This window comes from Pteropus medius, unplaced genomic scaffold (genome assembly GCF_902729225.1).
Source record: "Pteropus medius unplaced genomic scaffold, Ma_sr-lr_union100, whole genome shotgun sequence".
Classification (NCBI taxonomy): domain Eukaryota; kingdom Metazoa; phylum Chordata; class Mammalia; order Chiroptera; family Pteropodidae; genus Pteropus; species Pteropus medius.
In genome coordinates this window covers 18,348,970-18,362,571 of record NW_024354502.1, presented here as the reverse complement: position 1 = coordinate 18,362,571, position 13,602 = coordinate 18,348,970, and the positions used below count along the sequence as shown (strand labels likewise).

The 13,602-nt window shown below is 30.2% G+C and overlaps 1 protein-coding gene across 22 annotated transcripts in view; it reads left to right on the top strand.

The window, feature by feature from the left end:
* RIMS2 (regulating synaptic membrane exocytosis 2) overlaps positions 1-13,602 on the top strand; it is a 548,506-nt gene that overhangs the window by 391,897 nt on the left and 143,007 nt on the right. For all 22 annotated transcript variants that reach the window (XM_039854030.1, XM_039854006.1, XM_039854009.1 and 19 more), the window contains one exon: positions 12,307-12,407. In XM_039854030.1, the coding sequence (XP_039709964.1) occupies positions 12,307-12,407 (101 nt within the window). The remainder of the gene's footprint in view (positions 1-12,306; positions 12,408-13,602) is intronic.

Below are 13,602 nucleotides of genomic sequence, written 5' to 3'. Positions count from 1 at the left end.
TAATATGTTAATAATGAAAATGAGTCTTTATTAAGATAAGGATAAAAATCCAAAGTAGACACTATTAAAATGTCTTTGTAAAATACCCAAATAATCTACATTTGACTATGCTAGACTCGAATTATTCTCTAGGTATTATTATGGCATATTAAGCTATTATATAACATGATTGGCTTGTATAAAGGGGAGGTTATTCCTGAAATTCTTATTCCAGTGACATAAAGGTATTTTATGGCCTAAAATTCATTTGTTAGACAAATATCTACTAAATATTTTTAATATGCCAGGCTTTATACTAGGTACTGGGGACATAACAGTGACAAAGACAGACAAGGTCTTTCTCATCATAAAAATTACATTCTTGGGGAAAGGAATAGTCACTATACAAGATAAATTTAGTTATAAATATTATCAAAAATCCTTATATAACGTAGTATGACTGGGGCAGGGAAGGAGTTATGTTAAATAGAATAACCTAGAAAGTTTTGTCCGATGAGGTGATATTTAAACTGAATTAGAAGAATAAGAAGAAACTATCTATGCAAAGAAGTCATATGTAATTACGAATAATAAACAGATAAAGTAAGGACATAAAAGTTCAGAAGAGGAGAATTTTTATTATAAAATTTTCTCTGAAAAGGTGTTTATGTATTGGTGACAGATGAGAGAGTTTTAAACATTTGAGGTTTACAGAGAGACAAATGAATAAAGTGTAGCTCTGGATAACAGTTATTATAAAAATGTATATTTTTAAATCATTCGATTTGAAAGGAAAGGGTACATATGTCAAAAGTCAAATTAATCAAGTTATTTTAGTGAGTAGTAACATGTACATAGTACTTAGTATTCATTAGAACATGGTAAAAATAAATTGTTTTCATATCACTTCCTCTTTTCTCATTTAAAGCTTTTATATCTATAAAGAAAACATTGTAATATAAACAGATTGGAATGAAAGATATATGGGTTTCACATGAGAAAGGGTAAGTTGGCATGAATAATGCTACATTGGAGATAATTTCTAAGGAATTTAAATTAGGTTATAATTTAACTATGGAGAAGGAAGTTACTTGACAACTGCTAGTTCCTTTTTATCAGCTTGTATGAAGGCTTGACAGTGTGGGGTATGGGATGTGCGGGTAAGGGTGAGGAAGGGAACTAACAGAGGGAAGGGCAAAGTTTATTGGAAAGCAAAACAATAAAAAGTAAAAGTAATTGGATTAATTCATTATATGACATAACTAATGGGGAGAATACATTTATTGAATATAGGCTTATGCAGAATGTGAAGGAGGTTCATACGTCAGTTCAGAATAAAGGAATGCGAGTCAGAAGGAATCTCCAAAAAGAAGATTAAATATCTAAAAAAGAAGATTAAAGAATAAAAATGACTATTGTAGTCTTAGGTTGGCCTCATAGGGAAATAAATAGAAGCATTACCAAAAAACTAAATAAATAAAATTGGCCAAAGAGGAGATGCACCTAGAAAAGAAAAAGGGAGGACTGTTAAAAGGGAGGACGTTGGAAAAAGAAAAGAATTAAAAGAGTTGAGTGTGGTGGGGGCGGGGTGGGGGCAGGAGGAAGGGAGGAAAGGAGGGAAGAGAGAAGAGGTCACTTTACGAATATTTCAAAGTATAAATTTTGGAGGACAGACCAATCTCAGACGCCTACTAGTTATATGACACTGGACAAATTTTCTAATAAATAATAATGAGAATATAATAAGTCCTATCGCCTACAATTATACTGATTAAGTGACATAACACATGTAAAGCTCTTAGCACAATTCCTAGCATGTACAAAGTATTATTATTAAGAACTTAATTGTGCAGGAACTTTAGTATTAAGTTCTAGAACATAGCATTTTAACTGTGTACTTTTTAAAGCTTTGTTTTCATTTTCTATGCCTCAATCAAATAAAATTTGACTCTAAGAACATTATTGAAGGAAAATAAAAAGCTAGACAGAAATCTGATCTGTGGTTACCTGGGCCGTCAGGGAGAAGACTGACAACAAAGCAGCACCCGGGAAATTTACAGGGTGACGAAATACTCAGTATCTTGATCGTGGCGAGGTTACATGACTACATACGTTTGTCAGATGTTGTAGAACTTTACATCTAAATAGTGTGAATTTTAATTCATGTAAATTATACCTCAGTGAGTCTAACTTCAAGAATTATTGAAAATATACAAAATTAAAATGAATTGTTTTTACATATTACCCAAATAGTACTAAATATATACTAATAAAAAATTTTACTTAATCTAACACCTCCCAAGCAATTAAGAGCCAAGCCCCTTCCTAAAATAAAGTTCCAGAGGGGCATGGTAATAGGTGGAGTTGGCCTACAGCTTCAGAACACAGAGGGAAGGCTACAGTGGATGAGCTAGAAAATAAAGGACTAAAGTTTTGAGTCTAAAGCAGTGGTCAGTTAACCAAGAAATATCAAGAAAAAGATTTAGGGTTGACAGTTCCAAGAATAGCTAAGACAGTTAACAAGGAAATAGATTCTGGATATTCTGAATATTTGTTGTTAATAACTAAAGGATGAAGAACATATATGAGAAGTCATCCTAACTTGTTTTGGACAAGCTGAGTTTAGGTGTTGGTGGATTATCTATCTGGGTATGGCTAGGAGACAGAAATGTGAGTCTTAACTTTACAGGAAAGATAGGAGCTGGTTAGGAAAAAATAACAAAAGGGCAATACTGGAGGTCTGGGAAGAGGAAAGCAGGAAATGAAGAGTTCAGAAAGGGAAATTTAATGTCAGTGGAGAACAACTCAATCTAGTTTGCAGTTTTATTTAAGATCTTCTGTGTAACTAGTATTGCCACGTGGGTATGTGGAAGATTTAAAGAAGTTCAGTCCAGTCTCCAGCTTAGGCTAGTCTTCCTAATGTCTCTTTATCTAATCTTCATCCTCCTTTCTGAGAATCATCCTATCTAATTTTTATCCCTCTTCCTTCTCAGCATTATATATATATGTTTCACGATTCATTCTTTGAATTCTGAGGAAGTGTTATACTACATGACATTAGTTACTCTGTAGACCTTGCACCCTTGGCCAATAATCATCATCCTTAGCATCTTTAGAGAAGTACAGTTTGATATTCAAGCATCTAAGTATTTTCTTTTCTCATTGTAAATAATTACCTCCAACTTAATGGTGATCTTAATTTAATGGGAAATTTTAGTATCATTGTGTAAAATATATATTTAGCCAACATGGATAAAATTAATTAATAAAAATTAAAATGTACTTTCCTTTTAGTCACACTATTGCTACATAAGGCAAACTTAGGTAGCACAAGGAGTATTCTCTATGTAACTTTCTAATATACATAAGAAAAATTTTATGAGTCTCTTTTCCAGTGTAGGTTGTATCTCAGTTTTTATATGATGGATTTTTAAAAAATTTTTTTGGTTTTCAACATTGTCAACATTTCTAAGTATATTTAAATTTCTATTTCTAAATGAACATGAATGTAAAGATTTATTTAAATTTCTTTATTATGATCCTTTCAAACCTTCCATGCAATCTTGTGATGTGTGTAATAGTTGATGTAGTTGAAATATATCCTACGGCTACGTTAATTAGGCTCCAGATGTGAGATATAGTGGTCTTTGATAATTATGTTATATCGAAACATAACAAGATGGGAACAAGACATATACACAGGGTAATAATATGTGCTACTCTCTGGATTATCTTAGTCTTAATGTAGATTTTAGCCATCAGGAAAAAGATAAAACATTCCAAAATGCTTAACACATATGGGGAACAGTTCATCAACCCAATGAATCTCATATTTGTATCTTTTATAAATGATTTTTGTACTTTTTCTTAGAAGCAATTTTAATAATAACCATTGTATTCCTTCTGCGAGGGACTTTCATTTAAAAATTTAGTTTATCCTCTAAAATACATCTTTTTTTCCAAAGACACAGGAATTCTAACAAGTTAAAAACAACTGAGTTATTAGAAAGTTTCTAACCTTTTCTCCAGAGCCTATCACTGTACACTGTGTTTGGGGATGCGGGGGTAGGGGGGATATATATAGGGAAAACAATTACTCTTCAGCTAGTCTAAAAGATCCTTTTTCCCTGGGCAAATTTCCCGGTTTAGTGAACTTTTCAATACAGCCTGTGTCTATCCCTCTGTCTCTACCAGGTGTACATGTTTTCTCCCCCTGTCACTCTGTCCATCCCTCTCTCCCTCCTGTCATTCTCCATCCCTCCCTTCTTCCTTCATCTTACTCCACTCCCTGCCTCTGTGTACAGACACACACACACACACACACACACACACACATTTTGTAAAGGAAATTTTAATGAATGCAGTACCAGGGCAAACAGTAAGAATTTCTAGAACACTTTACATTATCTATATTAATGAATTAGGTATGACAGTATAAAAGAACAATCACTTAACCATCATTTGCCTTCAAAATTAACCTACCAGAGATTTTATAGCACAATGTATCATAAAGAGTATCTGGTCCAAAACTATTCACTTTACAGATGACGAATTTTTCTGTCCAGAAAGGTAAAATGAAGTGCTTACAGTTGCAGGGCTTGTGAATCAAGACTCAAACCCAAGTCTTGTCTCATCTTTTAAACTAGTGCTGTTTTTAAGATTTTCTTCAATCCTATCTATCATAAATACACCCATCACCCTAAATTTGGGCAGTTCCAAAGCCCCATCAGCTCTGTGATTGGTTCCTTCACTGCATTCCCCATGCACAAAATGTAGATCTCCCCCAAAAGACGAAGTATATCCTGATTTTAAATGTTGAAACCTAAAATTGTGATAAAATCTAAGTCCTCTGAATGACAAAATTTCAGTAAGTGTGTACACTGAATTTAGATATGAAAACCCGTCATACTCTATTTCCTTAGATCACTAGAACACTCCTAATAACTTATGTTCTAAAGCAGTTTGAATATGTTTCTTTTGGCTATAGTGAAAGTAGTCTATGAAATTCGTCTACAGCATCTCCTTAAAAGTATTATTTAGAGAATACGACAGAGAATTTATAGAGAAACAGGAAACAGGTACAAAGAGTAACAGATGACCTTTAAGGTTTAGAATGTAATTCAAAAGAATCTAGCTCATAATTGTGAGCCTCAAGGTAGTATAACACTTTTGTACGTTTCTAGAGCTTTTATGTTTCATTAAATTTCATGTTTCACTTAGGCTTCACATATGAAGTTTAGTTTTCCTACATTCCTGGGACCAAAGAAAGATTATTTTATAAACAAACAAAACCAAATTATATTTTCTTTCATTCTAAATGTGTCAGTTACTACTGACAACAGTAGAAAAATCCTCAAAATTAATTTGAAAATAGGTATTCCTCAGAACTTGTGTATCTGATTTGCACAGTTAAGTTCGTTTACACTTTAAAAGAAAATGCTTCTGTTTGCTCCAGTACTAATATACAAATAATTTGGTACATGATTTATAATATTTTTCACAATACTTATTTATATACTTTTTCTCAATTTAACTTGTTTCAATATCTACTATTCTCTACAGTACATCTATTTTTAGCAAAAAAATTTAGCTAACAAAGTGAACTTTTTATGAACTTCTAATATATAATTTAATATAAAATATAAAAAATTCATTATAGGCAAGTTATTGTTAAGAAATCATTTTAAAGTAACTTTAAAAAATGTTGTTGCATAGTTTCTTAACTTCCACATCTGAAAAAACTAATATGGAAAATATCAAATGACTTTTATATTAATATTCATAAAAATGGGAAAGAGCTGTACTTTTTTTCCATTTGGAAGTATTTTTTATTAAATACCATTTTCAATTAATACACCAAAATGCTTTTATTTACAAGTAAATATATGTCCCTAAAATAAACTAATAAATGATTTTATTTTAAAAATTATTTAGCATTTATTTCCAAAGCATTTCTATCAAATCATAACAAAAATTTAAGGTTTTTAAACTGGATAATTTGCCCTATTTCATATAAATATCATATTTTGTGTTTTTCTTAAATAACATTTTTCTTCTGAATAATGTATAGTCATTGTGGACATTTTATAAACTCTATCTTAACCCAAGTAAAAAAACAATAGCACTATACTTACTTCCAGTAACCAATGATAAATGCTAACCTTCTGATGTATAAATCTTAAATCTTTTTCATTCCATTTCTTTGTCTTTTGTGTAGGTTACATGCATATATTTTTATGAATATAATTTTTTTAAATTATGATTTATAAACTGTTGTACTATATCTACCATTTAATGTTTTACAATTACTAATATCAGTATCTTTATATAATTTATATATGTGAAGGCGCATGCACACCATACTCATTATTTTTCAGAGATGCATAGTGTTCTGTAGATATATCATAAATGCAGTTAAATAATCCTCTGTTGTTAGACAGAGTTTCTTTTCCATGCAGTGAATATACTTGTATGTATGTATCTTTGCACATTGGAAAGATCCTGGGGAGTCAAATTTCAGGTTCAAAATTAGGACCATTGTAAAGCCTTTTGACACACAGTACTAAATATCTTGTATTTTTAAGCAATTTACTTTTTATCATTGTATATCAGGCACTTTGAAAAATGTTCATATAAACGACCACTAATTTCTTGTCAACAGCTAGTATATGACTGTTTTCATATATAATCTGAAAAGTGTTTTTCACAGTTATTAGATATTGAAAGAATAATTAAAATATTCAATATAATCAAGAACAATATTTTCTTTTTGAATTGCACTGCCTTTGAAAATAAAATTATGACAAAATATTACAAGTTCATATTTATCTCATGAGTCATTGTAGCAATTTCTATTTGTATTCCTGTTAGTATTGAAAGACATCAATAAGTAATTATAGTCTCTCCTACTGAGTCTAGAAAATAAACACAAATAGGCATACTTTCTCCTGTTTAGTCATCTCAAAATGAGCAAAGAGCTTCACACATTGATTACACCTTTTTCTTTATTGCATTTAGTTTGGTACATACCTAAATGGTGATTACATGAATTTGGCCCTTTTAACTTTTTTATTTGGAATATGTTATTTCTGTCTCTCTCATCATTATTGTCTGGAATCCTTTTTTGTTTTGCTTTGTGTCTCTTCCACATTGTTTGTATTTTCTTAGAAGAAAAGTTTGTAAACTAAGATTCAGTAGTATGGTATCAAATGTAATTTTTTTCCTCTCTGGTTTGGCAAAAAATAGTTAACTTAAAAAATGTGTTTCTACTATATAAGTAATATACTTCTTTAGCTTCAACTAAAAATGCTTCAGATAATATTTTGTTTTATGTTTCGATTACATTTATTATATTTACATATATTTTCTGAAAATGAATTTGATTTGTTAAAGCTATACTTTATATTGTTATCTATTATTTGATGGGTTCAACAGAAAACACTTTTTGTTGGAAATCCTTCATTATTAATTAGAACTTGATATTGCATATATGCCTTTAACTCTTTAACTGGAAAACAAATTTAACATGTACTTTTTACAAGGATAAAATTCAGAATAAATCCAATTATAAAAGGCAAATGTTTAAGGATTATTTCACAATTTCTTGATATATTATTTTGCTTTAAAAAATGAGCAGTAGAAATTTGTTTTCTAACTTTAGATTGTTCAAAAGCACATCTTAGTTTTGTGAAGACATAAAATAATCAAAGAAAAAGGAATTACAGGAATGATTTTCATCAGAAACTCTCATGAAACAGCCACTTTGTTAAATCTTTTTATCTCCTTTAAAGAAAGACTTTTTTTAACCTGAAGCTAAAAATATATAGAAAGATAGAAGAAAGGACTGGGATGGGGAGAGGGAAAAATGTTTAAAAATTATTAAATTAGCCACAAGAATTTGAGTACTAACCGACGCAGTTAAATAAGGTTAATAATCTTAGACTTCCATGTCTTTAATTATAGGTTCTCTTATTTTTTCTGAATTTTGGGGTTCTTTCTCTGAGCTTTGATATTGGACTTAAGAGTTTTTTCTAAGATCCCCAGATTTGAGCATTTCGTTTAAGATCACAAGGTAGATCACTAAATGGGCACTCGTGCCATATTCCCGTCACTACTGTTCTGCTTCATATTGAATTGCGTGACTGTCAAATCTGTGTCCCTACTTTAAAGAAGTTAGGGATATGAAACTGCTTTGAGACCCCAAGAGATGTGTGTGTGTGTGTATTATTATTATTATTGTGTGTGTGTAAAAGGAAACAAAACTAATACTCTTCGAAGTGTACTACAGAAATCACTGAAGGTGTCCTGATGATCTATCTGTGCAGTACACATGTAAATAGTGAAACCTAAACAATTACTGGCTTGCTACCCGTTAACCTGGCCATTTTCAATGACATCTCTGGATACAAAATCCACTTGTAACTTAACTTTTTTATTAAACCTGATTGTCTTAACAACATTATAAAAATGACATTAACTTTCTGGATACATTAAGTAGTCTTTTTTAAGTTCAAAATAAACATTGATTGATTTAAGTGTATTGATAAGAACAAGTAAAACTTTTAAATTGTTTATATAAAAAATAGCTTACAGAACATGTGTCATAATTTTAGGAAACACGTTAAATCAGGAGCAACAAAATATTGGATATTTTAAATTAAGTGACAAGAGAATGGAACAGGAGTTTCCAATTCGAGGAAAACAAATATTTTGAGATATTTATGAATTCCAGCATATCTATATTTGACATTTCTCTTTGTTCTCAGCCTTAAATATTTTAGAGTGGAAAAAGCAAAGCCTTGTATAATTTAAATGCATTATTAGGAAAACTAATGAGGCAATTTGAATATCGCAGTTTAATACACTTAAACCGGTTATCTCTTCAAGAAATAGACACAAACTTATGCAAACTTTTGTTGTGAATGTATTTACCCAGGAAGTTTGTCCCATTAAACTCTTAATCAGTTTTTATTATAATTTGAAAATGCTGTGATATTTTATTTAATTTTGAATATATAACCGCTAATTTTTAGCATGCTTAAATTACAAAAGCACATCATTAAGATGTCTTTTATAATAAGCATAGGTGTTGTCACATATAAGAATATGAATTTTAGAAATTCTTAGATAAATTTACCCCTCAAACCCATAAGCTATTATTTCCTACAATGTATTTTTGAGATTATTATAGCAAGATATTAACAGCTAATAGGTGAGGAGTGAGATTTCTGTAATCAAATGATTATTCTTTACTGCAGAATTTTCAGGACCTTTTATATGCAAATTTGAAATGTAAATCTGAAAGAGAGGAGATTGAAGAAAAACCTGCCTCTTTGACATATTCACTTATTTTCCTTTTATAGAAGTGTAGAGCATTGGACATCAGAATTGAAAGTTTAGAAATTACATAATCCATTCCTCAACCAGATAATGAACAGCTTTTCTACTTGCAATGATTCCTCTAAATTGTTTTTTGTTCCTTAGGGAAAGAAAAAAAAGACTGGGTTTGACTGAAATCAAAATAATGTTATTGAAAATATTATTCTTGGGTTATTTTTATTAGTGAAAAGAACCAGCAGAGAAAAATCAAGTTGTTGGTGGAGAATCCTTTATGATGGATCTCTTTATCAATAAGATATTTTCTTTTCTAAGGATATCATTGTTTGTGAAGTGTTTTATATATGTATATAACAATGTAGAAAAGTAATGGAAGACTTTATGTGAGCCACATAATTTTGGAGAGAGGCATGTCTGGTTACTGTTTGTCCAAAAGATTAACCTCATGGGAGAATTTAAAGTTCTAAGTATATTTACCCAGATTTGTTGTCTATATAGTCACTAAGGTGGTCCCTTGAGATGTCATTGGTTAAAGCTCTAAAAAAGAAATTTTCCATTTAGTGACCATCTATAGATAACAATTGAGTCTGGAGTTAAGAGATGTATTTGAGATTGGAATTTAGTAGATACCATACTTGTTCTGTCACTCTCTCTGTTGCATCTTTGTTGGCTTATAGCAAATACAGATTAATATCCTTCTTAGCTGCCCTCGCCCCCACAGCCCCAGTTATTTCTTTGTATCTTCTTAGATTTCTTTTAATAGAGTCTTGTAGTTTTCATTGTAAATGATGTTCTGAAAGAGAATCCATAAACCTGATTCTATGAAATATTTAAACCATTACTAAATATAAAGGCTCTTTTGCAAAGAGCAATGTTAAATCAATACACTTTAACACTGGCGTGGGCAAACTATGGCCCACAGACCAAATCTGGCCTGCTGCTTGTTTTATAAATAAGGTTTTATTAGAGTACAGCCACACTCATTTGTGAATGCATGTCTGTAGCTGCCTTTATGTTACAATGGTAGTTTCATCAGAGACCATATACTCTGCAAAGCTTAGGATATTTACTATTGGGCCCTTTCCAGAAAAAGTTTGCAAACTCCTGCCAGTATATATCCCATTACTACCTAGTAATCAGAAAGAATTTAATGTAGCTTCATAAGAGGTCATTGTCCAGAAAATAGTCTAAATACTAGAAAATGCGTAATACGTATGTGTATATATATATCTGTACGTATGTGTATATATATATTTATATGTGTATATATATAATGTGTTTAAACTTTTTGTCTGTTGGTGTTATTCATATCTAAAATATTTTTTTACTATAATATCAAAATGAAACTTTTTTAAAGAAATATCCCACACTCTCAATTTAGCTAATATTTTTTCAGTACACATAATTGTTTGATGTTAAGATGGCTTTTTCTTCCCTTGCCCTTGGAGAAAACAAGCATATTTTTTCTAGAGTATCTCTTGAAGTACAAACAACTCCAAAACTATTTTAATTGACTAATAGACTTGATACTTGACTATATTTCACATTCATATCATAGAGGCACTCACTTAATTTTATGTATCATCCAATTTATATTAACATGATATGTATATACCCCATTTTATAATTTGACATATAATCAATTAATCAAATCATTAAAATGTGATTTTTAAAAGGAACTAATTTTCTCACTTTATTGAATAGTTGATATAAATTTGCTGTGATACTTAGAGGTCATATAATGTAAGCTCTTTATATATTCTTTTATTCGAGATTTTCATACTCTTCTTTGAAACATTTTCTTCCCTTTTTACCTTATTTAATTGATTTCTACTTAAAATTTGTTACTATCAAGAATTATTGGGTATACAATGAGATTTTTTTTCAAGATAAGTATTAAAATACCTATTTTTGAATAGGCATAGTTTTATCTAGGTATCTTTACTACAGTTTGAAAGTTATGATCTTAAGCAAGGGGTTTGTATGTGCGTGTTTACATTCCTGCCTACACTCAGAGCTGGTGAACTTACCTGACAGCATTTTATTACAGATACTCACTCGAGCCTGCTAAGCCATGATGATTTTTCCCAGTTAGTAGACTTCTAGTATACAGTTGAGATTTTGTTCTTACATTAAGCATATTTATGAGAAGCAGAATTTTTATATAAAATCTCTTTAATAAAAATCATAAATATACTTATAGAGCATTTTTTATGTTTCCTAAAATTTGCTAACAGAATTTAGTACTTGTTCTAACTAAAGTTTTTAAAGACCCTCTTGATATGTTTTGAGGTAACACCTGTAATAGAGAGTACTAACCTCATTTTTATAATAGGTTTACATCTCAACTTTCTCACCTCCTTACATTCTTTTCTTTTAAAAAAATGATTTTAGTAATACTTTGTGCCTTTACTGGCATGATATCTTCTGAGGAGTATTATTCTAAGTGCCTCTTTCTTGATCTTAGTTCTAGAAAGTTCAAGTTCAAAAGATCTTGATAACTGCATCGACATGTATGCTGGGGCAACTTGTTTTAATACGTGGGCTAAGTTTATGATAATAGTTTCTAAATGTAATTGTAAAATTGTGTATGAAACCAATTAAACTTACAACTTTTCTCCACTAAATAAATAAAGTCTTGATGACTTAAAAGCCAAAGTTCCTATCATAATACTGCTGTCAAATTTATGTGCTGTCAAATATATTCTCCTTGACCTACATGTTCCAGAAAGCATTTTCTGTCTAGTGAAGATTTGTTGTCTTTTGTTCATTTACATTTATCCAGATTAAAATTATTTTACATACTTAATAATCATGCTTTTATTTGCCAAAATGCATACTTCAAATAAATCTAAAAATAATACACTTAATTTGTACGTACTACCTTGATATAGGTAATATATCAGCCTAACATTTCTTATTTTATACATCCTGTAAGAGCCAGAAATAAGAACTGAACATTAATTTTATGGGTTTTTTTCTACTCGATAGGTGCTATGGATATAGAGGAGAGAAATCGCCAAATGAAAATTAACAAATACAAACAGGTAGCCGGATCAGATTCCAGACTGGAACAAGATTACCATGCGAAGGCAAGATATTTTCCTTTTTAAAAGTTGTAAAATAATCAATTATATGAAACCATTAGATTCTCTTAAACAGGTGAATGCAGATTAGTCAGACATGAACATATAATGCAGTGGCCCCATGATATTATTAAATGCTAAAATTTATAATGTATTTGTACACCAACTTTTAGGTATAGAATTTGCCTTATTTAAAAAAAATGATTATATAATATAGGAAATAAATGATCTGAAAAACAAATCTTTTAGTTTTTTTTTAATAAAACCTATAAAGGCCCTAAAACCCTCAAAAATGTTTAGGAAGAACTTCTGTTACCTTCTTATGGTTTTCACACATGTAGAATGTTTTTGATTCTATAGTATTTTAATTGAGTTTGGTTTATTAATGAGTTATTGAAACAAGATACATACTCATGAGGTGTTATAAGGAGTTCAAATGGTTTTTTAGTGAGGTATGATATTTACCAAGGTAGGAACAAAAACAGTATTATTTCATTGTTCTTGCTCTTTATTGCTTTTATATTTTCAACACATTTTTAGGTTCATGATATTATTCATCACCAAAGTCATAAAAAGAATTTGCTCTAATGTACCTAAGATTTAATAAAAGAATGAAAATTGCAAAACTTATTCTTAATAATTAGTTATTATATGCTCTATTACTTAGTAATTTAATCATTGCAATCATGGAATATTTATGGTCTGTGTATCTGTGCATTAGAAAAAAGCAATTTGGATTTTTAAGTCTATCTTATTCTTACCTACTAAATACTAAACTTTCAGTTTCTCTTCATGGTTCTTTCTTCGGTAAAGTCAAGACTTAAGGAAAGCATAACTGGCTATATTGGATATGCATATGTTATGGTAGCACAGGTTGCTAGTTCCGCCACTATATAACCTAGAGGAGGCAGAGATTCTTAGATCAGCATCATCCTCCAAACCACCAGTCTCTACCCCAAATTACATGAATACTGATATGGTGAATACAGGATTTTTCATCACAATTCTGGTGTACTGTAAATGGCCCAGGCTATAGCCAAGAGAAGGATAAATTTAAGACAAACAAAAATAGCCCTGCCTTTACTCACTATGTTCTAAAGTTCTAGAAATTTTTCTCTAAAATGAAAATATAGATAACTTCAAATCAGTTGAGTGACTTTTATAGAAAATAGTTTTATAATTATATAATATTTCAGATACA